Consider the following 25,279-nt stretch of genomic DNA (forward strand, 5'->3'; position numbering starts at 1 on the left):
CTTTATCAAAAAAATTCAGATTCCAAAGCAAAGTGATCCCCTCAGCATCTCAAAGAGACAGGAAACAATGAGGCTTAACTGTGAATTCTCATTTTGGAACGGAGTGGAACATTTCTAAGTCTATCGACTCACCCCAGAGTTGCATTTCTCTAAGTCCACCGCCCTTCGTGAAGATGGCTAGCTGGCATTGCTCTGGGGACAGTGCCCTGATCTTCACTGATCTGTCTTCTCTGCCTGGCTTCTACTTTCCTCACAACAGGGTACTTAGGAGTTTCTGATAAAAGGCCCCTTCCCTGGTGAAGATCACAGGAGGGGGCACAGGAGCAGTTATATCTCTGCAATGGGACTCCACCATCAGCTGGGCCCTAGAGAGCAGGCGGAGCAGGAGTACAGGCTAAGAGAAAAATCAAAATGCTGATAGCAAGGAAGAGCCTTGGTTCTCACTCCAGGGGGGCTCAGAAAAAATGTATAATTGACCCTGTTTCAAAGAAGCATGCTGTGCGTAACCACTGTATGGCTTCAGTGAGGACTGTCAGAGATGCCATCCAGAAATGATGGGGCTTGCTTGATGGCAAGCCACTCCTAATTATTCATGGGGACAGAAAAATCGTAGTAACTTGGCTGAGTGGCACTGGCAGATTACCCGAGCCTTTCACTTGAGCAGAGATTCATGTTCCTCATACCTAGGCATTTCCTCCTTGAGTATGCAGCACCTTGTTTATTCCTGTGCAGTTTAAAGTAGGTCAGAGGTGTGGATTCCATGAGATAGTAATTGATCCCTAAGGAATAGCATGACACACTTAGCACACAGTCAGCCCGACACCCCCACCCCATCCACACCTGGTACCTAACATTCAGCCACGGTGTGGAGGTCAGAGGTCAACACCCCTTGTTTTGTAGGGTGACCTAGGCTCACTGATAAGGCCAGTTGAAGGGCAGAGATCTGCCTTCACCATCTCTCTAAAGTTGACAGAGCACTGCCATCACCTCTGGCTTTTTCAATATAGTTCTGAGGATTGAACCTGAGTCCTCAAAGCTGCAGTAGCAAGCCATCTCCCCAGCGCCTCCCTCTCAACTTCCTCAATTCCTATATTGTCTTTCTGGAAGAATCCTATACTTGCTCCACCTGTCCTCACAATGCCAAAAGGGAACAAACGAGAACATGGCTGCACCACAAACGAATATTAGACCTTGAACCTTTGAGCAGGTGGCCTAGAAATGGGAACGAGATGGCAGCTGTGTCTGGATCATCACAATGTCTTAGGTTGCTTTGACCACATTAGCTAGATTGCCACACCTGAGTGACAATGGGGGGGGGGGGGGAGCACAGGATGCCAACTAAAACCCAACCATGATGATGGGGAAATCGAGATTTGATTTCCACCTTATCAACAAATTACATTGTTACAATATAGAGTTGCTAGGTGACGTAAAGAAATTCCCCTGGAGGTCTTGGAATTCAAGAGTTTTTATGCATAAACAGATTGATGGCGCAGATGATAAAACAGTTAGAGAAATCACCCGGTGGACCGCCTGAAACTCCCATGAACACTCGGGGAATTTTGTTCTCACTCTTCTACCAAACAGGTTATGACCCATATTCACTGATCTGTTCATACAATTGCCCCCTCCCCACCATTACAGTATTTGTAACTCCAGGGTCTAAAATAAATAAATAAATAAATAAATAAATAAATAAAGCAAGCAAGCAAGCAAGCATTTTTAGGGTGGGGAGGAAGAGTTGTTGTATACTTAAAACTGAAGGATGCCTTTTATCCTATGGTTTAGACATCAAAGCCTTATTCTAGACATACCTCCCTAAGTCCCTAGCCACACTGCTAATCTTTGGGGTAGGGGAGAATTAAACCAAACAGCGGAGGTACCTTTAAGAACTTGTTTTAAAATGAATACAAGATTCTCCAAATTAGAGCACTCTGAAAAAAAAAAAAAAATAGAGTTTTCTTCTGACCTTGGAAGCTAGTAAGGACAGTGTTACTTTTAATTTGCATTCAGATTTTAACAACCCAGTCACACAGCACCGGTGGGACCATCGCTGGGTTTCCACTGAAGACTGCTCATCATTTCATTATGGTTCATTATGTTGATAACTGCCAGCAAGCATTAGAAGCAAGGGCTTTGAGTAATAGAACTGAAATGATGATTTTAAAACAATACACTTTCTAGAAGAAATACAGAGGCCCACTAAATTCAATTAGAGGAGTTGAATGCAAAGGCAGCGAGGATCACGTCAGTACCCTCCCTTGCTTGGAGCTTGGTCATTTCAACTTCGATACCCTCAACTTCCAGAACCTCTCCCCAATCAGGCCTCTTTTCAGCCTAGGTCTGGGCACATTTGTGCTTATTAGCCTTCATCTTTTTCAGTGTAAGTTGTATCAAAAGCTTCGATTTGGGGGGATGCTCACACCATGATGAGTCAATCAATCACTCTCCCTTCATTTGCAACAACTGATGGAATTACTCAGGGCCATTTACTAAGAGAGGGGCCCTTCAAGTTGGCCATGTGAAGTATGAGCTCTCTTGCCTGCAGCGCACTGCGCCCCTGATCTTGGACCCTAATAACGAGTGGAACATAGAGCAAAAAAGCAAGGATGCCTTTTCGGTTGAAGGCTTACAGAAAGCCACTTTGTGAATAGGACTGAGTAACAATAGTGGGGTCTTTTTGTTGTTGTTGTTAGATAAGCTAATGACTTCCTTCAAAGTTATGTTGCTTGCATATTTTGAAATGTATCAGAAATTGCAATAGTTACCCTAAACTTAATATTGGCTCTGCCTCCTTACGACAATCACCAAACACCAGCTAAGCGCAAAGGTCATAAAGGACTTCCTGTTTTTTCACAGGAGCCTTTCCAACATTGAAGAAAGACAGACTGCATTCCAGAAGGAAAACAGAAATTTGGGGGGAGAAGGGGCTAGGTAGCTTAGTTATAGAGCGTGCATGTTAATAATAATAATGAGGAGGAGGACGAGGATGATAATACTCGATATGGGGTTTGGGGGCTGGAGAGCCAGTGTCATGCACTTGGGAGGGAGAATCAAGAGTTGAAGGTCATCCTCAACCAATAGAGAGTTGAAGATCAGCCTGGGCTACATGACATCCTCTCTCAAAGAAAAACAAAAAGAATAAATTTCTTTGAAAAGAAAACAAAAGTAAGAACTCAAATTCGTCTTTGGGTTCACTGCATTCTTGGGTCTCTGTCTGCAGGCAACATCGGCAGAAAGCCAGCGTCTTTCTCCTCTATCAGGGCCCGGGAGAGAATGGAAGGGAAGAATTTACATGTCTACTGTCTGACATCACTCTGTAGGGAGTCTGAAAGAACCACAAAAAACAAAACCAAAATCATGCATAGTGAGGGGACTTGGTTGTATGACCTCCAGCTGGGCTGGGTTATTTTTTTTTTCCGAAGGAGACAAATGAACTCTTTGATTTCCATTAAGAGCAAATGTTCTGGGTCCTTGAAATATCCTTCTAGAATTTCCACAAGCTGAAAGTTACCGGCATGAAAGAGAATCTCTGAGCTCCAGCTTCAGACAGAGAACGTATGCCCCATAGAAGGCTGGTTCATCCAAGTCACGTGGTCACTGACAATATTGTCAGGTCTGGCCCCTGGTCCTACTGACCCCGTGAGTGGCTTTTATGTGGCTTCTTCCACAGTGACGTGTAATGTAGGCACTGCGCTGGCTGGGTCTGGTGGCACCCAGCTATGATCTATAATTTTCATAGATGGAACCGAGGAACATGAGTCTGAGGCTAGCCCACAAAATTTAACAAGATCCCATTTTTTATAAAAATCAAAGAGCTCTTTCTTAGCATATGCATGGCCTGGGGTTTAATCCCCAGAAGTAGGAAGAAGAAAGAAATAACAAATAACAACAATAATAATAACAACAACAACAATCTTTTCCACGAGGTTCCCTTCTTTTTTAAGTAGGTATGGGCTACTTTTTTTTTTTTTTTTTGAATACTCAGACTGGAACCATCTTAGTCTACCTGAACCACATTCATTCACATCAGGCTAACCAGAGGTTCCTTCAAAAGTCCTCCAAAAACCAAAGTGCATTCATTATCAGACTCTCCTAATTTTACCAGGGGTGTGGACTTTTAGGTGTCTCCTTCTAAATTAGCCGGTGTGATTCATATTCACCTGGTCTAATCGTTCCCCAAGTGAACAAAAACCTGATTTTACAAGCCAGTGAAGCAAGAGTCTCACTTTGGCTAGGAGAATGAGTCTCGGAGAGTGTGTTTTATTTCTTCATTAGTGTGCCGTCACAGTGAGCGAGCACTAAATGCGGGGCTGCATAAGAATGCTGGGGTTAAAGACAGCATAATGAACAAAGAGGGTGCCTGATTATCGTGGCTGTCAGCACAAGGGATTGGGTTTGTCACCTGGTTTAACCAACTGGGAAGAACTGATTAGGGGCAGGAATCTGTTTGAAAGGATCCCCCCACCCCCCGATGTTTATTTTCCCTTCCATCCCCACATCTTGTCAAGAGCAGCCGATAAAGCCCGGCATGGAGGGGATTTTGTCTGTGGGTTATCTGAACAAGAGGTTCTTTGAGGAGCTCCCACCGCTGGCTCTACCGAACCACCTAGGCAAGCTGAGGTTAGAATGAATGGAACTTTCTGCAAAGTCAGAAACATCTACACTCGCGCTCTATATCCCAGCAGCGTCTACAGCAGCCCCGTGTGGCTACTCAGCTCCAGAAATGCGGAGAACACAAATGAGCAACCAAACGCGAAACTCAGCGCTCATGGCGTTCCGCTTAAACAGCCACGTGTGCCCACTTGACTGCAGACCGAACAATAAGTTTCCAGTCTAGTCAACAGAAGGGGAGAAATATGACCCTCAGAAACAGATTCTAACCCTGCTGTCTCATCTAATAATACAGGTCCCTGAGTGTCCCTCTCAGACGAAGGCTTCCAAGGCTTACATAATAAATAAATAAATAAATAAATAAATAAAGATAAATTAACTCTGTAGAGATGTTGATATCCATCTTAGCTGTATAGGATTAGAAGTCAGATTTTTGAGTCCTGCCTCGGAGATCCTGGGGTTCAGTGTAGCCGCTGAATAATTTAATTGTGTAGTGAGGACACAAATCACAAGTCAGGACAGAGAGTTGGTAAACAGTAAGTAATGCCCACTCCCTGAGAGGTGGTGTGGTCAAGGAAGTAACCTACTAGAGATAAAAGAGACACTTCAAGATTCCTACCAAGTGTCAGGCTTTCACAAATATTTTAATTCTTTTTTTAAAAACAGTCAATGGGCATAGATAGTGAGAATACATTTCAAAGATAAGGAAACTGGGACCTGGTGATATAAAACACTCTCTGTCACTAACCAAACTTGGTTAGTGCTAGAAACCCAGGCTAGCTGGGAAGTCTGGGAGATGTCATCAGTGCTATTTGTTCTTCTGAGACGCCCTGGGGAGCAAGCCAGCAGGATACAGCTCTTAGCCCACAGGCAAGGTACACAAGACCTCAGCGGAGAAGAGTAGGAGGGATTCAAAGAAGCCGAGAGAAAAGAGCTCCCGCAGCTCCTTATTGACCTCTATTCACAACTCAAAAAGCTCCCAACTCTAGTTCCTTAAACTTGTGGAACACAATCTCATGGGAGAGAAAATTAGAAAAGTCACATCAGATTTTAAATATTTTGGTTTCGGTTCATGAGTTTAAAAAAGAAAATCAGTATTTTGTTGTTGTTTTTTTCACTTGCATCTTTGGGATACAGCTTACAGCTTATTTCTGACACTGTAAAATTTCACATAGCTGTCACGCATACGGCAAACAGCACGGCACGGCGCACATAAAGCAATCTCTGGAGGTGCCCTACACTTCCAAGTACCAAGGAAGGGGTGGTCACAGCGTTGGCACACATGGCTTATGAGAATCCTAGAGAACAACAAATGGCATCTGGAGAATAAAGAACAGCTATGCCATTCAGTGCTCAGTGTTAAGTTTCCTGACATTCACAGCACCGTCAAACCTTACCCAGAAGTGAGGAAGGAGGCTGCGGGAGAGTAGGTGGAGTACCTCATACCAAGAAAGGGCCATTATGTAAACATCAGCTCCAAATACTTCCTCTGAAATTTGCTCTTGTTCCCCGAGAGTTCCCAGCACTCAGGAGCTGTTTGTTGCCTGGTTCTGAGTGTAGACAAAGGCAGGGAGTTCATTCTTAAGACAAGTCAGCTCTAACACAAAACAAAAATACTGAAAAGGGCAGTATTTTAATATTTTTTTTTTTTTTTTGAGACAGGGTTTCTCCGTGTATCCCTGGCTGTACTAGTACTTGCTCTATAGACCAGGCTGATCTCAAACTCAGAGATCTGCCGGCCCCTGACTCTCTGGGATTAAAGGCATGTGCCATAACCCAGGTTTAAAAAGGTGGGGCAGGGTGGAGGGAGAACACACAGACAAAAGACTTAGTCCAGGAGTGGTTTCTGTGTTCACTGATGGCGGCCCAGGCCGCTCCATCAGGAATATATAGTAGTTAATTTAACAATTAAAATAATCAAAACAATTAAAAGTCATAGTAACAGTAAAAGCTAAAACATATCTAGGAGGATTGCTTTTACACATTACAGATACACAACCAACAGAAGTTACAATAACCATGGTCCTAAGAAAGGTAGAGAGGAAGAATTCCTAACCCCCAAATTCCAAACTGCTCTAGAATCTGACACTTTTTGAGCAGGAGTGACATGATAAGGAGACAGATTCCACACTTGACTTCCTGTAACAGGTTGCAGTCAAAACAGAGACACACCATACTGTGTGAAGTTACCATCAAGCTATGAAGATAGCATGAAACAGAAATGATTTTCAACTTTAGACTTGGGTCTCATTCCAAATGGGAACTCTGTGTGTATTGCAAAAATCTCCCAAATCTCTAAATGTAAAGCTTTCCAGAATAAAAAAATATAAAATGCTCTTATTAGATCCATTCCACAGATGAGAAAATTAAGACTTCAAATGCCAAGAAGTCAGTCTGCCAGTGAATCAAGTTCAGGCATCGGCCTGAACTTGAAGTCCTGTAGGCAACATTACCAGGCTATACCCTGAAAGACAGTCCTCAATTACTGTAAAATATGAGGGAAATGCCCAGGGCCCATCATTCCTGCCTTAGTCAAGGTCACAGCTACTGCAAGATCTATGGTGGCTCCTCTGGAACATTGTCCAAAGAAAGTGTGAAAAGATTTCCCTATCCACCCTCCCACCAGGCTTGCCAACCCCATCTATTCATTAGCCCAGCATTTATTAAGTGTCTAATATGAAATAAGCATTTATTAGGGTCCTGGCCTAAGTGTTATGAACACAAAACTATGACGAAAGAAGGAAGAGGTATAATGACAACCAAAGCAATGACCTCAGAGTACTCTAAGCTGTTTCTTATGGGACTGAAACACATTCCCAAACCCCGTCCTCTACCTATTTCTCCTGTGGCTGTCAAATTTCCCCCAGCCCTTGATGCAATGGTAAAGCCATTTATAAATTCCATTCTCAGCTGTAATTACACTGTCAGAGAACCTGAACACTCAATTTCTGTTCCACAAACTAGTCTGTTGGCAGCTGTGCATTTTTGAAGGCAACCAGAAACAGTGAAAAAGAGCCTTTCTTTTCATAAGCGTTTCTCCTGCTATGCTAGAGGGGGCTATGTGCTTGAGATCTAATTTGCCCCCTGCAAGGTTATCCTGGGCAAAGTCCTGGCAGCACCCCGCTAGGTGGTAATGAAAGCTGCTGGCATCGCAGAAGACAGGAGACAGGCAAACCACTTACGGGTGCAAGGCATAGACGCAGCGTCGTTGTCAGCTCTGAAAAAGCCTCGGTCACAGGTGCAGGACGTGGCTCCTTCCCAGACAGAGTAGCTGTGGGGTGGACACTTGGCACAGGTGGCATCCGTGGAGAGAGCTTTGTAATATCCAATTTTGCAAGCTACAGGGAAGGAGGAAAAGAAAAACAAACATGAACCATGGTGAGAACAACAGAACAAAATGTGAAAGTATTTCCACAGTGGCAGAAGTGTGTCTGTGTGTGGAGGGGGAATGAAGGAGGTGGCATAGCTCATCTCTAGTGATCACCTTGCTTGAAGTGCAAGGTAAAGCAACCCAAAACATGAACTGACAGGTCTTCAGTAACCCAGGCAAACTCTCTTTGTTGCTGAGGGTGACCTTAAATTTAGCCAGGTGGGTGGCACATGCCTGTAATCCCAGCACTCCGGGAGACAGAGGCAGGCAGATCTCCGTGAGTTCAAGGCCAGCCTGGTCTACAAAGTGAGTCCAGAAGAACCAAGGCTACAGAGAAACCCACAACCAAAGCCCCCATGTCTGCCTCTACCTCGTTAGTGCTGGGCTGCAAGCATCTGTTACCATGCCTGGTTTATGCAGGGATGGGGAAATCAAACCCAGAGCTTTCTGAATGCTAGTTTAAGTATTCTAGCAACTCAGCCATACACCCAAGCATCATAGCTTGTCTTCAAGGCTCACTGTCCTGGCAATTCTGGTTACATGTCAAAGAGACTCCGAAGGACCACTGCCTTAAAACTAGTGTGATCAAGTACAGTGCCATGAAGTTTCCTGGAAGCCAGCAGCCATTAGAGCCACTATCTCAGTCAATCTTACCATAGCCCCTTTCCAAAGCACTACTATTATTGTTCTTTTTAAAAGGGAGAATTCCAGCTTCCAGCAGGTAAAATTGTTCAGGTAAGACCTTGCACCTCGTTAAGTGTCAGCGTCCAGCTTTGAGTCCCAAGCGCTCTTTCCCTGCCCCCAGAATCTAGACCCATAACCACTTACTTTGGAATCTGAGAGTGGAGGTCTTTTATTTAATCAACCAGATGAGTGAAAAAACATTGCTCAGTGGTTATTTCCTAATTATGGTTCTAAAGACAATTAAATTGAAAACACAGAAGCATCCCTAAAAGATAAGAGCTCGTAAGGCATGAGCCATTCCCTTTCAGGGCAGTGCAACAAAGACTACTTAAAGACAGATTCTAGAATAGGATAAGTCAGTTATTGAAAAGCCAGCTCATGTGTGGTGTAATGAGCACTCTACATGGGTTCACACAGTCCGTTACACACCTGACTCGGCTTTCCATGATCTCATCTTTATAAACATCACACGGACACTGAGGGCTACTTTCACTAATGTGGAAAATTTCAATAATGCTGCAAACCCTCATCATAAAAATTAATTAATCGGGCTTTGCTCCCTTCCCTTCTTTTTCCTCCCCACACTCTTGGTGATTACTCTCCGAAGCTATCTTAACCTAAAATAAAAGACTGACCAGCACAATCAAGTATTAAGGTCACAGATAAGGACACTTATAATTAAGTTATTCTGTAATATCTGAGGTTGGAAAAGAAAATGAGCTACCCACAGTTTCCCCAGCATGATTATCTCTGTGCGCGCATCATTCATCATGCTATAAGAACACGTCAATATCACCAAAACCTATGTGGATGAAGGACTCATTGCATATTCCACTAGGCTGACATGCAAGAAGCCAACCACAGTGGCCATCTGGGGACCTCTCAAAAAGGAACAGATACAGTGATCCACGCATTCTGGATGCTCTGTGGAGATATGACTATAGAGAACCATAGAGACCTGCAGTCACAGAGAGCTGCTACATTGGTCTATGAAGCATCTACCCACAAAGCATCCACTGAAAGCCAGCCTCTCACCCTCTGGCCTGGCCGGCAGGTATTTTCCTCCTCATCTCCCGTAATGACAAGCGGAAAGGGACTTTAGTGCTCAGAAAGGCCTACGGTTACTTCACTCTTATTAACTAAAGCTGTTTATGGAATCTCCCTTAACGAGCCAAAACTTTATGGTGTGTGGAGCACCGACAATAAAAGTGCTCCCAGATCAATCTCTCCCTTATTTGCTTTTCGGTCTTTCACTGGACCGAAGCATCTTTAGAAAAACAAATTGCTTTGGTGGCTGTGATTTATGTGTCTCAAGTTCATATGCATCCCATAATTAGATAAGGTTCAGTATGCAAGGTGCTTTTGGTCATGTTTGAGATGGCCGCAGGGTTTTTATAAAAATCTGTAAGCCTGAGTTTGACAGGAAGAGCAGATGTGGCCCCACAACAAACAGGAAGAACCCTAAATGTGGACCAACTCCCTGAGTCCCACCTGCCATTCGATGAGTCACAGAAGGCCAAAGCAAGTCGTGTTAGAACTACCAACAAGACACAGATGATTTTAATGTTTCTCCAAAACAATGTTCTGCACATCCCTGGTGAATGAAAAATGAGTGCAGAAAGGAAACCAAAGCAGATGCTGATCTGTGGTGAAAAGTTTATTATAAACTGCAAAGGTTACCTCCTGGAAACGCAAGGAGAAAGGGTTAAATGAGAAAGGGGGCTTGTGAGCCAGCATAGGGATAGTGAGTAGGACAGGGAGCCTAGAGGCTAGCATTGACCTTGACAAGTTAATAGGGAGTCATATGTTAATGGCAGAGCCATAAGATCCTCTAGCCAGAGAAAAGGAGAACAACTCCCTTTTAGCAAGGAGGAACTTCTTTCAAGCCCCGAGGGGATGGGGGCTTTGTCTAAATGCCTGACCTTGGGAAAAGGACTTTCTTAGGGGCCCAGACACCTGGCTAATTCAAGCACACTTTCATTTTTATAAAGCAGCATTATCTAGTGTTGCACAGCTAGAGTAGAAGGTGATAATTGATAGAAATTAATCAGTGACTTATCAGTGTGATATGAAAATACCATATTCAAAAGCTGGCAGGACCAAAAATTCTAATTGGACAACTTCTAGTTACAAAATTAATCTGGAGTTGTTTCTTCCAATTTGTTAAAAGCTCGGAATTTATTGTACTTCTTCAGTGAATTTAAAGGCGAGGATAAAATGCATTTCCAAGTTTACATAGTTTTTCTTTTTACCCCAACGTTTGTATTAACGCGTTACCAAGGATAAATATATGTGAGTTTATTTGGGAAATACAGAGTTCTATACCAATTTAGAAAATTAAAGGCCGCTGTTCTTTTTTTCTTCTTCTTCTTCTTTTTTTTCCAACACACTATTTTCACTCTTCTTGCTTTTACAAGCACAAGCAAAAAATACAAAATTGTCATTGGGCTATTCTCAGCAGCCCTTAACTACATTAAAACCATGTCATTAATATTTCAGGATTCTTAGAAAGGCTCTTTCAAAATATAGTAGTGGCTTTTCACACACAGAACCGTTTTGCTGCCTACGTTCAAAATGACCTACTAAATTGATGGTTTGGTACATTTCTTTGCTCTGTGTGGTTCAGCTTTTCAGAATTTAGCCCATAGATGCGATAAGTACATCCTACATCTATTTACCAGTGTACTTAAACATTTTAAGAAGCTCACTATCCCTTTTATTCAATATAATTCAGGAAAGATGCACTTGGTACGATACACATGGACATAGGCTTATTTCTCATCTTTTTTTTTTTTTTTTCTCTTTTCTCTTGGTTGATTGAGAACTGTTGTTACCCGGCATTTTTGAAAGCAAGTGACTTCATACTGTTTTCTCAAGGAGCACCTTTCTGCAGCAGCGATGGTGCCCAGGACAGGTCACCTCTGAACAGGAGTCTCCCATGTAAAGATCAACTCCAAACAGCAAAGCAAACACCCATCCCAACCCCTTTAGCTACACCTTAATCAATTGTTTACACTAACATGAAATAAAAGAAAATGGAGGAGGGCAAAGAAGGAAGATGAGGAGGAAAAGAAGACATTTCTTTCATTAGTTTACCTACAATCATACCAAGTTAAACTTTCAGATTCTTCACCAAAGACAGCAGGATATGGATGGAGCTTTTCATGGTCTGCACTCTGAAATCTCAGCCCACAGGAATATAAGACAGGAAGGGAGCCATAAATTCTAACAGCGTGACAAACTCGATTGAGACCCTGTCTCAAACAAAACAAAAGCTAATGTAAATTCTGAATTTTTTTAAATTAAAGGGGATTTTGCTTTTTTTTAGATTACAGATGCAACAGGCTGGCTATGCCTACCTACTCTTTTAAAAATACCCTGTACAAAGCAGTTGAGTTTGAAGCCAGTGTTCAACAAAAAGAACTACAAAACACGCCTGTATGGGATGGCAACGGCCACTTTTCTTCTGGAGTTACAAAAAGACTCACAGTAAGTAGCTGTCTTCATGGCTCATTTGCAACTAATTTGTAAAATAACCAGCAAAAGTTATTTTGGTGGCAGATTTCAAGCATCCGTTGAGCTTTATTGTATTAACACAAATAATCCATGTGTTCCAAGTATTAATGCTATTTTGCAGATGCAAGTATCCAAGGCTGTAAGGAATCTTCAAGGTCATACAAACATCTGACTCCAGAGCTCATGACCTCCTAAAGGTTTGTATGCACCGCAGAAAGGATGGGGAAATAACAGAGATGCCACCCAAATTGCATTTCTTCAACAGCCATAGTTTGTCATCTGTGATCAGCTTCTGATTTGGGATCCTCCAAGGCTGTCACTTTCTTACTGGTCTACAGAGACCACCTGCAGGAGTGAAATACACTCCAGAAATCACGACCTAGCCCTTAACCCCCACGCACACCCGGAATATCTCCTTAATTACATTATCTATTGAAAGCACAAATGTCTTGAATAAATAATGTCATTACCTGGCATTTCGTCTTTTACAGTATTTCTCAGGGGCTGGGAGATCACCCAAAGGGTAGATGCTTGCTGCATCAGCAAGAGTGCCTAAACTGGGATCCCCAACACCCAAACAAAAATAGCAGGGGTGTCACAGGCCTGTAATCCCAGCACTTGGGAGACAGGCTATACTAGAGCTCCATATCCAGCCAAGGTGACCAAGTCAGCAACCTGCAGGCTCAAGGAGACCTGTCCCCAAAACTAATGTGGACACACAGTGTAGACCTCTGGCCTCCATGAACACCCGTGAATACACATAAACAGGTACATAAGACCTATCTGTACACACAGTTGTTTTTCAGAGTGACCCCTCTGCAATCCTCCATTTTATTTCTCTTGTATAAAATTGCTCTGGAAACAATAGCATTGATCCTAGAAGGTGAGTGGGGCGCATGCGTGTGCCCACAACACTTTTGCAGAAGTCAGGAGGATACACCTAGAAACCTTTATCATCAACACACCCAGAACCCACCTCAAAGAACCTGATCAATTTCCTTAAACTCAGCTTTCAGGTAGCTAATTTCTATGTAAAATTTAATTTGAATTACAATCCAAATTAATGGGGGGGGGGGGGCGGCGGCACTAAAGGTTACCTTCCCAGGGAAACTGGCATTTCAAATAGAGCCTCCAGAAGTTCAGAGCAGAAATTCCAATAGGAATCCTCTGAGGGGAATTTGAGCCACTCATGCAAACTGGTCCCTAAGGAGTATTTGGCTCTTGGCCCAAAGGCCTGTCCACTTGTCCCTGTGGATGTGATAGAGGTGCACAATTTCTGCCTTCTGTGTGCTAGACACAGCATATTTTCTTTACGTAGGACCATAAACATCAAAACCACCTACTGACCCTTACAATGAATCACTTTTTAAATTATGTGCATGACAAGGGAAACAATCTGTATGACAAGGGATTGCTGCATTCAAGAGTTTATAAAATTGTGCAAGCCCCAGTAATGTATGGGAAAGCTGGAAGCATGGAAACATTAGCCAATGACCCTCCTCCCACTACAGATAAAAAAGAAGAAGAAGAAGAAGAAGAAGAAGAAGAAGAAGAAGAAGAAGAAGAAGAAGAAGAAGAAGAAGAAGAAGAAGAAGAAAAGGTCTAAATACAAATAAGGTTGGCTTTCTCATGTATGCAATGTGATGCCACTAACATTTAACCTCCAGCATGCAGCTGGACTGGAAGCTGTTACAGGAAGTAAGCTCTGGTTCAGGACTCACCCAACTCCAAGTAAATACAGCCAAATGCTGCCCAACACGTATTACTCAAATCACGTTATTGTATTAATAAATGAAAGTGGACCATTAAAAAGACCTTAAAGATTATCTTTCATTAAGAGTCAGCCAACCCTTCCATAGAGCTGAAGAGCAAATAACTTAGGCTTTGCAGGAAAAAAGATATTACGTAACAATAGAAAACAAATTGTAATGGTTAATTACTTTTTTTGTATTAGATATTTACTAATGAGGAGAACAGGATTCTTTGTTGAAGAAGAATCCTTAATTGGTCTTCAAGGAAAGTGTTTTCTATTACCAAATCAATTGCAAACACCATCTATAAAAACATTACTAGCTTTCAGGTCATATAAACACTGGTAGCCGGCTGGATTGGGCTCAGGGGGCTCTATACTGTCAGCCAATGATTGAGATGTTCGAAAATGAATGCCTTGCCTGAGGTTCCTTTCTGGAGCAAGCAAGAAAGGACTGGGTTGGATCTACACCCCACACCACCCCCTTCATCTGAATAAAGAGCGTGAGCTACCTACCTTTCCTGGCAAAATAGAAAACTTCCCATCAGCTTATCTCATTGGGAACACTGATAACTACCTTTAAATTGATTTTTCCTTGATTAAATGATGTAGCCTGACTTGGTTGGTGGGGAAGGACTTTGCTACTCTATTCTCAGACCAGTTTAAGTTCCTTCATTATAATTTTGCAATTATAATGCTGATTACTTTAAAATTGTCTTTCTTTTCTTCAGCTCCCAGAACTGGAATGGTTAATCTACATCATAAAACATCCAACTGGGATCTGGGTGTGGTGCCACAACCACTCCGGAGTTCAAGGTTGACCTTCAGTAATAGTGAAATCAGGAGTTCAAGGTCAACCTTCAATAGTAGTGAATTCCAGCCAGACTGGCCTAGGAGACTCTATAGTAGTGATAGGGATGATAATGAGAATGACAGGCAGAAACATTGGTGCAGCTGTTAAGAATGCATATTGTTCTCGCAGTAAACCCCAGTTGAAGTCCCCTCACCCAAGCTGGAGAGGTCACAACTAATCTATAACTGCATCTCCAGGGGTACTGCATCTTCAGGGGATGGATGTTTCTGGCTGCAGTAGGCACCAGACTTACACATACACAACCACACACAGAAACACACAATTAAAAACAAACTAAATATTGCAAGCAACAACAGTGGGGCAACAGAGGACCAGGGTTCATTTCCTGGCACCCATGTGGGCGCTCACAGCCATCAGTTCCAAAGACTTCATCCAATGCCCTGTTCTAGCCTCAGCGGGCACCAGGCAGGCCCACTGTACATAGGAATAAATGAAGGCTAAACAATGAGACATTTCAAGTACAGTTATAATGATGATGATGAAATTGGTGTTTGGTTCCTGAGATACTACAAACATGGTAAATATACCTGCAATCAGTGTCTCCCTGGAACAAATGCTTCCTCTGCTTTGTACCTGTGCAGATGGCTCATACCAACTCCAACTCAGACAGACAGAGAATGGTCCAAGAACTTGGCAAGATGTCTTGAGTGATGCCTAGGGTTCCTAGGTACTAGTTCGTGACATTAAAGGACCAATGAAGAGCTGAAACTGAAGACAGCCTGAAGCTATGTTCTTTGGATGCTAAAGCTCAGTAAATTCTACTCAGCTTAGTGTCTTAGTTCTAATTTTCCTTCTTCAAATGACATGGGGGAATATAAAGTCAAATGCCAGGCTCTACTTTTATCATTGTCTGGTGGGGCCCAAGAATGCTCACTTCTTTTAAATTTCTGAGGTTAATGAAAACCCTGTTGCTGCAGATACGCCACTCTGAGAACAACTGTCCGACTGCAAACGACAGAGCCACCTCTTAGTGTACGTGTGTGCGCTCGGGTGTCTCGGTGGCAAGCGGCGGGCTTCAGGTGTCATGCTCTATCAAGCTTTACCTTATTTTTTTGACTATCACTGTTGCCATTAAATACTATGCTCCTGGACTTCAGACCCTCCTTTCTTTCTCCATATTTCTGGCTCCTCGATTATAAGTTCAGGAAGGTAAAACCAAATAGTTTTTAAAGGTTACTAAATACAGTAACTGTTTGGGGATGCCTAGTGCACCCTGGGGAATATAGGAAGTCAGACACAAAGGTTCCCTACTTTTAAACAGTTCAGGATATGAGACAGAGATGTTTTATAATCATCAACAGCAAGAACATGCTAGAGGATGACATGGGGAAATAAATGATCTCTTATCCAACAATTCTTTCACCTCTGCCTTCCTTTAAACCAAGATTCATGCAAAGAGCAGTGGAGATTAGACTTGGCTCTTAGGCTAGTGCTTGAGTTTGGGGGAAAAAAGCCCAGGCTTGGCTCCCTGGTCTCAATATGCCAATTAAAGAGACAAGGGATGGTGAAAACCAGAAAGAGACCTAGTCACTGTGACCACAGGAAGAGGAACAAAAGAGGAGGCCAGTGACACCCCTCCAAGCCCACTATCTAGACAGTGACAGGAACTTTAGGTTGAAAGGAAGAATAGAGAGGTGGGGCAAGAGATAAGCAGAAACAAGTCCCGACCAAGGTCTCCTCTTGTGGATCATTTCCTCGATTCTGGTTTCGTAAGATGGTCCAAAAGAAGTCCTTGTTGCTTTAGCAATAACAAGGCGGGTCTCAGGAGGTGAGTATTTCTGCTCCAGGCTGGGCCCACATTCACAGATAACTGCCCACATCTGAGAATGTTGGATTCCTGGAATCCAAGGTGACTCAAGCGGACAGACTAAATACAAAGTTATCTCTGTGGCAAAGTACAGGAGGCTGACAAGACAGAAGGATGAAGGCTTCCATCCTGCTTCTTGTCTCCTGTGGGCCCAAGTAAAGTCGATGCTTTTTATAGCCAAAACATGTTTTATGTGTCTACTTATTGGCTGTGTGAGCTTGAACAAACAATGCAACTGTGCACACTTTCTGATTTTTCACCCTCAAACGTGATGGGGAGACTGGCTAAGACAACACCCAAAGCACAGTTGAGGTGTGTGTAGGTGCTCATTGTTATAAAGACTTGTTACCTCCTGAATGAGGCAAATAAAGCCATATGGATTTTTCCCCCTAATACTAGGTTTTTTAAAAATAAAACTGAATACAATTTCTATCCATTATAATTTAAAATCTACCCTTATCATAAAATAAAATAAAACTACTGAGACAGAATTTAGCTCATATTAACTACAACTTATTTAACTGCAAATAAGTAGCAGGTAATTTTCACTTAAAAATTTTAATTAGATAAGCAACTGCTGAGGGTTCTTGTTGGTTCTTCTTTCCCTCTCCTCCTACAGGCCCAGACCTATCTGGGCTCTCAATCCCCTCACATGCATCCTCTTTTCAGAGCTAGCTTTCAGAAAAACAGACAAGAGGGGGGAATGACGGAAAGAAACTGCTGGAAATTGCCTTGCTCTTTCATGAACAGAAGGCAGTGTAATCCCATAAATAGGTGGGTAATTCCAAAATGTCAGCCGAGGATGCTTTTCACAAGAGGTGCAGTAAACCCTCTGGAAGCAAATTCAAATAAAGCTTGCTCATTTCAAGTTAACTCCATAAAAGTTATTGAACACCAGCAATGGGGAATACAGCGAAGAATGCTGCTGTGAGACTTGGCGAAGACTTAATACATCTCTGTCTTGACGGCCAGAGGTTTTAAAAACCACTTCCTGAACTTTTTCTGTGCCCACTCCATTTTCTCGGAAGAGGGAGCTATCCTGCACCTGTAACAAACCCCAATAGAGTGTGTTCACGGAGATCAAAGGCCAAGCTAGGATACTGTTTCCTCAGAAGAGATCTATCACATCTTGGTTTTTGAGAAGGTCTCTCGTGCACTGGGTTCTGGAGTTTATAGATCAGGCTAGGCCGTCCAGTAAGCCCCGGTGTCACAAACAAAACAAGAAGGATTTTGGTGTTACACAAAGGGGAAGCTTTCTTGGCAGAAAGGGCTCATCCTAATATGACCCTACTAGCAAGCGCACTGAAGCTATCCCGGCTTCTCTTGTCTTTTATGGCCCACATGTGTGGTGACTCGTCTCCTTCCCATTGGTGGGGGAGCTCAACTTTACAATCTGATGCGATTGGCTAGTTGGTGCAAAGGGGATCATTCAGGAAATGAATCTGGCCAGCCTGGCTACCTTTGATAGAAAGAAAAAACCCTTTTCTCCTACCAAGAATCTACTTGTCTCACCTCCTCGGTATCTGAGATTATGGGTCCATGACTGGGTTTGTACGCAGACCCTCATTTTTTAGGGGCAAGCATTTTAACAACTAAGCCATCTTCCATACACATTTGGGGTATGGGTAGAAACAAGACGATAAATTATTTCAGCTCAATAAAGTGGTACCAATTTTAAAATAGAAGCAGACAACAGCAACTTGTAATCACAATGAAGTTTTTTCCCCCCTTTTCTTTCTTATTTTAAAACATGTATTCTGCTAAATAAAGATCCCTCACTCCTACTCTAATCTTTTTTTTTTTTTTTTCATTTTCCCACTTAGGGCAAAAAAACCCACAAGTCACTTATTTGAATACCACTTGAAAAACTATTAGGCTAGTACCATAAAACATACAGCTCTTCAAATTTTATGTATTTCTCCCATTTTATGATGACTTTCCTTCTAAATTTCACATAAGAACCCTATGACTTGTCTGTGACTAAAGTCTGAGATTAAGAAAATAATAACTTGATTTTCCTCAACTGATTTCATAAACGAACAGCACTTGAATGAATGATTCTATTAATAAGAAAACTTCAAGGTCAAGAAAAAGATGGAAATATCTGTTTGCCTAATGTACTGAAGTTTGTGTGATGCAAAGGCTGAAATTTAAAGGAGCCTCCATGTAAAGAAAAACCAAGGCTGGGCTGAAGAAATAACTCAGCAGTAAGAGGTATTTGCAGCTCTTTCAGGGGACCTGTATTCAGGTCCCAGGTCCCACATGGTGGCTCACAGTCATCCCAAATCCAGTTCCAGGGAATTGATCCACCATCTTCTGGTCTTTGCAGACTTATGGCATACATATGGTACACATAAACACATGTGGTCAAAATGTTTATACACAATAAAAATGTAACCCATAAAAATAGAAAATGAAGGCTTAGGTACACACTCAACGGCTGAGCACTTACTTGCCCAACAGGCTCAAGGTCAGAGATTCACTACTGCAAAAAGTCACCTACTTGGTATAAAAGAAGCCAAATATTATAGGATGAACTAAATGCTGAAAATGCTAAATTGTTAAACAAATGTCTACCTTTAAGTGTAAAATCAATAAGCTGCCATATGAACTCTCCATCCTTACGGGGTTGGGGGAGGAGGCGCATCTGTCACAGCCAGGACATGCCAATCAGGAGTCACTAACAGTGACCTTGATTGCCCTTGGCATTTCACAAAGCATGGGGCTTTCCGAGTTTCTATTGTCTTGTTCCCTCCCCTTTGATATTTGGGGTACATGCAGACTAACTAGTTGCTCATTAGAGACTTGCTGGTGACAGCAACAGATCACCGCAGCTGCTCCTCCCTCACCCCTTCTCCTCACTCTCCCTCAACCAGAATTTAACGTCAGGGTCAGCCAGTGTGTCACTGTAACTGCAACCCGTATGATATGCAGGGCGGTGTGGCCACAAGGCTATCGCTGTTTCCACAAGCACTCGTTCAACCTTTTCCTGAGGATTACATTAACAATCACGAGAGGGACTTTACTGAGCATATCTAAGGGCTGAGAGGCTGAGACTATGAAGTCGTCACCGGGCACGCTGCGGATCACAGCTGACTCTTACATCTGAAAGGGCGCTGTCTAGTAGAGGGGATTCAGACTCCGGGGGTGGGGAGGGTTCTTCCTATACACCTTGCCCAGGCGATGCGCTGTGGCGGTAACAGCAGGAAGAAAATGTGACAGGAGACCCCGAGCATCAATCAATCAAAGAAAAAAGCTCCAGAAGCCAGCTCCCCCGGCGGAAGCTGAAACAGTAGTTATTGATCATCAAGGAAACCAGTGGGATGGGGTGGGCACTGAAGGTGTTTACTGAGCTGGCGACTGGCGAAAGAACGGACCGGAAGCAAAACGCTTTCGCTGCTGTTCCTCACGTTGTAGTTAAGCCTCCTTTGCTTAGTTTCTCTGTTTATTTAAAACTAAAAGGCTGCAAAGGAGACAGGGAAGGAATGAAATATGTAGTAAAGCTGGGGCCAGAGCAAGAGAAACACGTGTTAAATAATTATTTGATTAACTCAGGCAGCATAGCTAGTCATTGTCACCCAAACGACTTTATAGCCAGAGTTGTCACCAGCCATGATTTATGCCCCTGAAATGACTGGAGTCATAACTGCTGGCTGAGCGTCTTTCTTTGTTATGTTGATAGGGCCTGCGGATCTCAGGGGGAAGAGGAAGAGGTTTAAAAGAACTCAATTTCCCCACTGCTAGTAATTAGCAGTGTCTCCCTGTTCTCCTTGGAGGTTTTGGATCACTGTCACCTTTTGTGGCCTTCAAACATTTTGTGTGCTGTGAATTTTTTTGAAAGAGAATTTTAAAGTTCTGAGTTTACAGGCCATTTTAAAAAGTGATTTATGTTGAACAGATACGATCATGCTTCACATCTGGTTTCGGTATTACATGTTAGCGGATTAGAGATTTTTCTATAACTATCTGCCAGCATTTAATGTTATATGTGTTGGACTATTCCAGCCTTGCTTTACATCTGACGAGGAGAACAAAATAAAATCTCTCCAGGAGTTCCCTGAAGAGAGCTCGTCTAGACCAAGTGAAATTTATGGAGAAGCTGCACTGTCTGTTTTTGGTTTGATGTAGAGCAGAGCAAGGGGGTCATTGCAAAGAACAGCATCCCAAACACCTGGGACAACACTGATGATCTTGCTATATATATATATCACAGTGTGTGTGTGTGTGTGTGTGTGCGCATGTGTGTGCTCATGCACAATTTTACATTAGGAACTCATCAGCTGGAGGTGTCATTGTCCCACGAAGTCAGTGTAAATTGCTAGTCAAACATAAAAAGCCTGGCAACAGACAGCTCATCTGCTTGAGGAGGACCTAGCAGCCTACCAGAGATTTACCTGTGAGCTGGCTCTACCACATCCCCACAGGAGCTGCAAGGAGATCAGCATTCAAAACCCCTCCTGCAAATCATGTAGAGCTGCTCATTACACAGGCTGGCAAGAGAGGCTGGTCCTATTCTCAGGGGCCCTGGGAGGTTCTGCAGCAAGTGCTGTGGCAGCCCCTGGCAGGCCAGCCTTCTGTCATCAGATTGAATTCATGGGAAAGGGCCAGATGCCAAAAGTGCTTGCAGGTGAATTCTTTGTTCCTTTCAAGTACACCTGACTTACACTGATGACTTAAAATGTGATTATCTTTTTTTTGGAAGGGATTATCATTTAGGTCAGAAGATCACTTCCAGATGTAAATAATAAATCACAAGCAGGCATGTAAAGAAACTAGCTAGTCACAAATAACTCATTTGTTCATTCTCACTTAATATTCCCCATATCAAAGGAGAACAACTGGAATGAAAACACAACAATAATAAACATGGCGTGCATTATGTTAAGTGTTCCCCAAATGTTGGGTAATGAAGGAAGAAGAAAGGGTAGGAACGTGCCTTTCATAAGGAGCACCTGGTTTTTCCCATTAAAAAAGAAAGGGAAGGAAGAAATGAGGCAGAAAAAAAAGAGTAAAGAACAAAAAGATAAGGAAGAAAGAGGAGCAATGGAAGGAAAAGAGAAAAGCAAGAACAAACAGATTTTTGGCAAATCTGACAACCTAGATTCACCCCAGAGTGTTTATTCAAGCAAATCTTTAAACCAGCCTCCAAAAATGGTTTAAAATAGCATGGGAAATGTAATAGTTTTTCTTAGTGTTTATTCACAAGATATATTGTACCTTGATTTTGGAAAAGGGAATCTGTGATGTTCACTAATGACACTTCTTGTTTATTTATTCCCGCACAATTTACAAAGTACTTCCAATAAGCCAGCCCTAGCAAGTCTTCTTGTGTGTTCCCGAAAACCAAAACACTAACACCTGAAAATTTTACGTATGACAATGGAAATTCTTATTTTTATTTTCCCCTACCACTGGATCATTGTGAACCAGGATCAGACTTGAAAGGAAAATAGTGGCATCATAAATTCTTCTGGGGAGGGAAAGGGGCAACAATGTTGTAAGGTGGTCATACTGAAGGCAACTCAAAGGCAACTAAGCTATGTTAAGGTTCCACAAATCCTGGCGGGGCAGTGCTGGCGCATGCCTTTCATCCTGAGAGTCTCACTGTGTAGCTCTGGCTGGCCTGGAACTAGATACACCAGACTACCAGACTGTCCTCGAATTCACGGAGATCTGCCTGCTTCTGTGCTGAGATTAAAGGTGTGTGTACCCAGACCCAGTTTAAAATTCTAATTCCCTACTCTTCCCACAGGCAAACTCAGTGACTATGGAACAACCTAGGATGTTTTTAAGCTTGACTTGGGAGCTATGTTTTCAGCACCCCAGTCTCCCTCCCATGACTGACCAGATCTGATCTTGGCCACACAAGCCTGAGGTCATCTACCACACAACTTTGTTCCCACTAAATTCATTCACTTTAATTTGTTTGAATTTTTACACACTCCCCCAACTTTGAGGGGACAATGACAGCCAAGTTCGGTGCATTCACAGGCACATGTTCTAGAGGCAAGCATAGAATTCAGCAAGTGGAGAAGGTAGAGCTGGGAAGTCCGCCGGAGCTGGGACACAGGCTAAGACCAGGGCAGGAAGGAGGGATAGTAAATGGGGAAACAGGAGAAGAGAGGAGTATAGCACCCTTGGGTAAGAACTTGCTGTTTACAGCTTGGGGAGGAATGCCAAGGCCAGGACACTAGAAGACAGATGCAAAGAACAGCCCTTGAGTCTCAGGTGCCATCCTAAGCACCACGGTGAGAATTGCCACGGATTTCCCAAAGGTGCCATTAGGGTTAGGGATGTGGCTCGGCGGCAGGGGGCTTTCCCTGAATGTACAAGGCCCTGGGTTTGATCTTCAGTATCCCGGAAAATGATTCCACTGACTACTGGAATGTGGGGCACCCAAACTATTAGGATCTGAGACAGAGAGTCTGCTAAAAGGCTCCGGAGGTGGTATCCAAGGAGTTGGGTCGAAGAGGTGGGGCTGAGTCAACTTCCATTATCAGTGACATAGGAGAGCAACCTTGTTCCTCCTCACTCTCAGAAAAACATTCCCTTAAGTAGACCTGAGATTCCAACCAGGTGACACAGGAGCGATTTCTGATTTCCCCTTGGCTCTACCTCTCGCCATGAGTCACATCTACAGCCACCTGCGAAGGGCCAGCACTTCCGCAGCTAATTAGGCTCAAGACACCTCCCCGTGTGTTATACCTTTAGGATGTTGGAATCAGACCTGCTCCTGATCACTTAAGGAGGGCCACACCTTGATAGCAGCCTCATGACAGTACCATGACTCCCAAGGGCCCACCAGTGGCTAAATTCCTGACTATGATTCAAACCGGAATTAAGTGCAGCTGGTGAGAACCTGCCTAGGCTGCCAGAAACGATGGAAGAACTTTTACAGTGTTTTTGGAATGGCATCAGGTATCAACGCGTGTTGGGCAGTGTGCGCTGGTATTCACTTCACGTGAGGTATTTTTTTTTTCTTGCCGCCTTGTCATTTTTACAAAGACAGAGAATTTATGTAGCCCGGGCTTGCTGGAATTCCTTATCTTCCTGCCTCAGTTTCCCAGGTACCAAGAATACAGGTGTGTGCTACTATTACCCAGAGAGGTTCACTCTTTACCAGCCTTCTCCACACTGTGACTACTCAACAATGCGGAGTCTTTTTGGAAATCTGCGGTGCCTGACCCTCTGCAGAACACACTCCAAGCTGGGCAGCAGCAAGTCTGCCTATCCTGTTTACTGCTTGAGCACTGGGGTTTCCAAAGGTTCTTGTAAGGAGAACTGTACACCATCTCGGGATAGCTCCTGCACAGACTGAATAGCATGAATGATGTTCCTGCTGTGTTTACTATCTCCACGTTGAAGACTGCCCCTAGCACCTGGATATAAAAGGCAACTTGGACTACCCACCTCCTGGCTACGAGCTACACAAAGGTGTTTTTTTTTTTCCCCTAGGTTTTTATTTTCTTGTTCCTATTGCCTTTGTGACTTGTATTTCCCTTCAAATGGCCTGCCAACAGTTTAGACTCTGTTGGAAGTTGCCAAAAGGGAAGCAGGGACAATCCCACCCCAGGCAGGCAAAAAGGATTGCTGATAATCCCTGCCGACTGGGAGGGGCAGGGGAAAAGGGCTTTCTATGGCCTCTTGTTAGGAGCATTGATCACCTAGGGGTTGTAGGGAGCCTGTGGCTCCGATCGCCCACCGGGAAACGAAACAAACGTGGGGAACAACCACTTTAAAGTGTTACAGCTTAGATACGAATAATTTTCAGAAGACAGATAGCACTAAATGTTGGAAGGGGTGGAGTTGGTTGGGAAAGACATAAGCCCTATCCCGGGCAGGCTTGGCAGCCCAGGCAGATAGGATGAGAGATAAGGCCCTGGCTGGGTTAGTCACACCCTCCCACACACAATTCGTTTGGCACTCTCACTAACAAAGCAGGTCCGTGCTTCAAGCAGAAGGCAGTACAGTCCAACACCCAGGGTGCCTAGAAAGGTAGTTTTAAGTAATTTATTTTTATTCCCACCCAAAAGGTCTGGTAATAGAAAAGTGTGATCAATTAAAAAAAAAAAAGAAAAAAGAAAATTATCTGTGACACTCCCCAGGCCACAGAAAGAAGCCAAGATTCCCCCAATGAACTTTCTGGAAAGGGGTCAGAGACAAGGGTCTCAATTTGCTTTGAAGTGGAAAACAGATGGTTATTCCAGCACAGGAATGCAAAGAAAGGAGAGAGGGGATGGAGAAGAGAGGACCACTGACAAGAGTCATGAAACCCCATGCTCCATTTCTTTCTGTTCTCAGGCCAATCCACTGGACTCTCTCTCTCTCTCTCTCTCCCCCAGCTGTAAAGACATCCTACCTAGGACTTCAGTCCTGCTTGATACAGGTGTCAATCCTATCATTAGCTGTCCCAGGACAAGAAGCACCTCCCAGGATTTAGGAAGAAGGAAGAGTGAAGACCAACGCACAGCGTATTCTCAAAGAACCAAAATAAACATTCAAATACAGGCCTGCAGTCTCAGAAACCAGATAAACGAAAGCTGTTTGCCTCCGCTACAACCTGCATGCAGGGTCCCAGCTCCTTGATTTAGAGTCTTCCTCCTGCCCTCCTTCCCTCCCTCTTCCTCTTCATTATGTAAATCTAAAGTTTTAAAATATTAATTT

At 43.3% G+C, this 25,279-nt stretch overlaps 1 protein-coding gene across 2 annotated transcripts in view; it reads right to left on the bottom strand.

Moving 5' to 3' along the window:
• Epha4 (EPH receptor A4) overlaps nt 1-25,279 on the bottom strand; it is a 140,019-nt gene that overhangs the window by 68,102 nt on the left and 46,638 nt on the right. For both annotated transcript variants that reach the window (XM_021638595.2, XM_021638596.2), the window contains exon 4: nt 7,797-7,952. In XM_021638595.2, the coding sequence (XP_021494270.1) occupies nt 7,797-7,952 (156 nt within the window). The remainder of the gene's footprint in view (nt 1-7,796; nt 7,953-25,279) is intronic.

Source organism: Meriones unguiculatus, chromosome 15 (assembly GCF_030254825.1).
Source record: "Meriones unguiculatus strain TT.TT164.6M chromosome 15, Bangor_MerUng_6.1, whole genome shotgun sequence".
NCBI classification, from domain to species: domain Eukaryota; kingdom Metazoa; phylum Chordata; class Mammalia; order Rodentia; family Muridae; genus Meriones; species Meriones unguiculatus.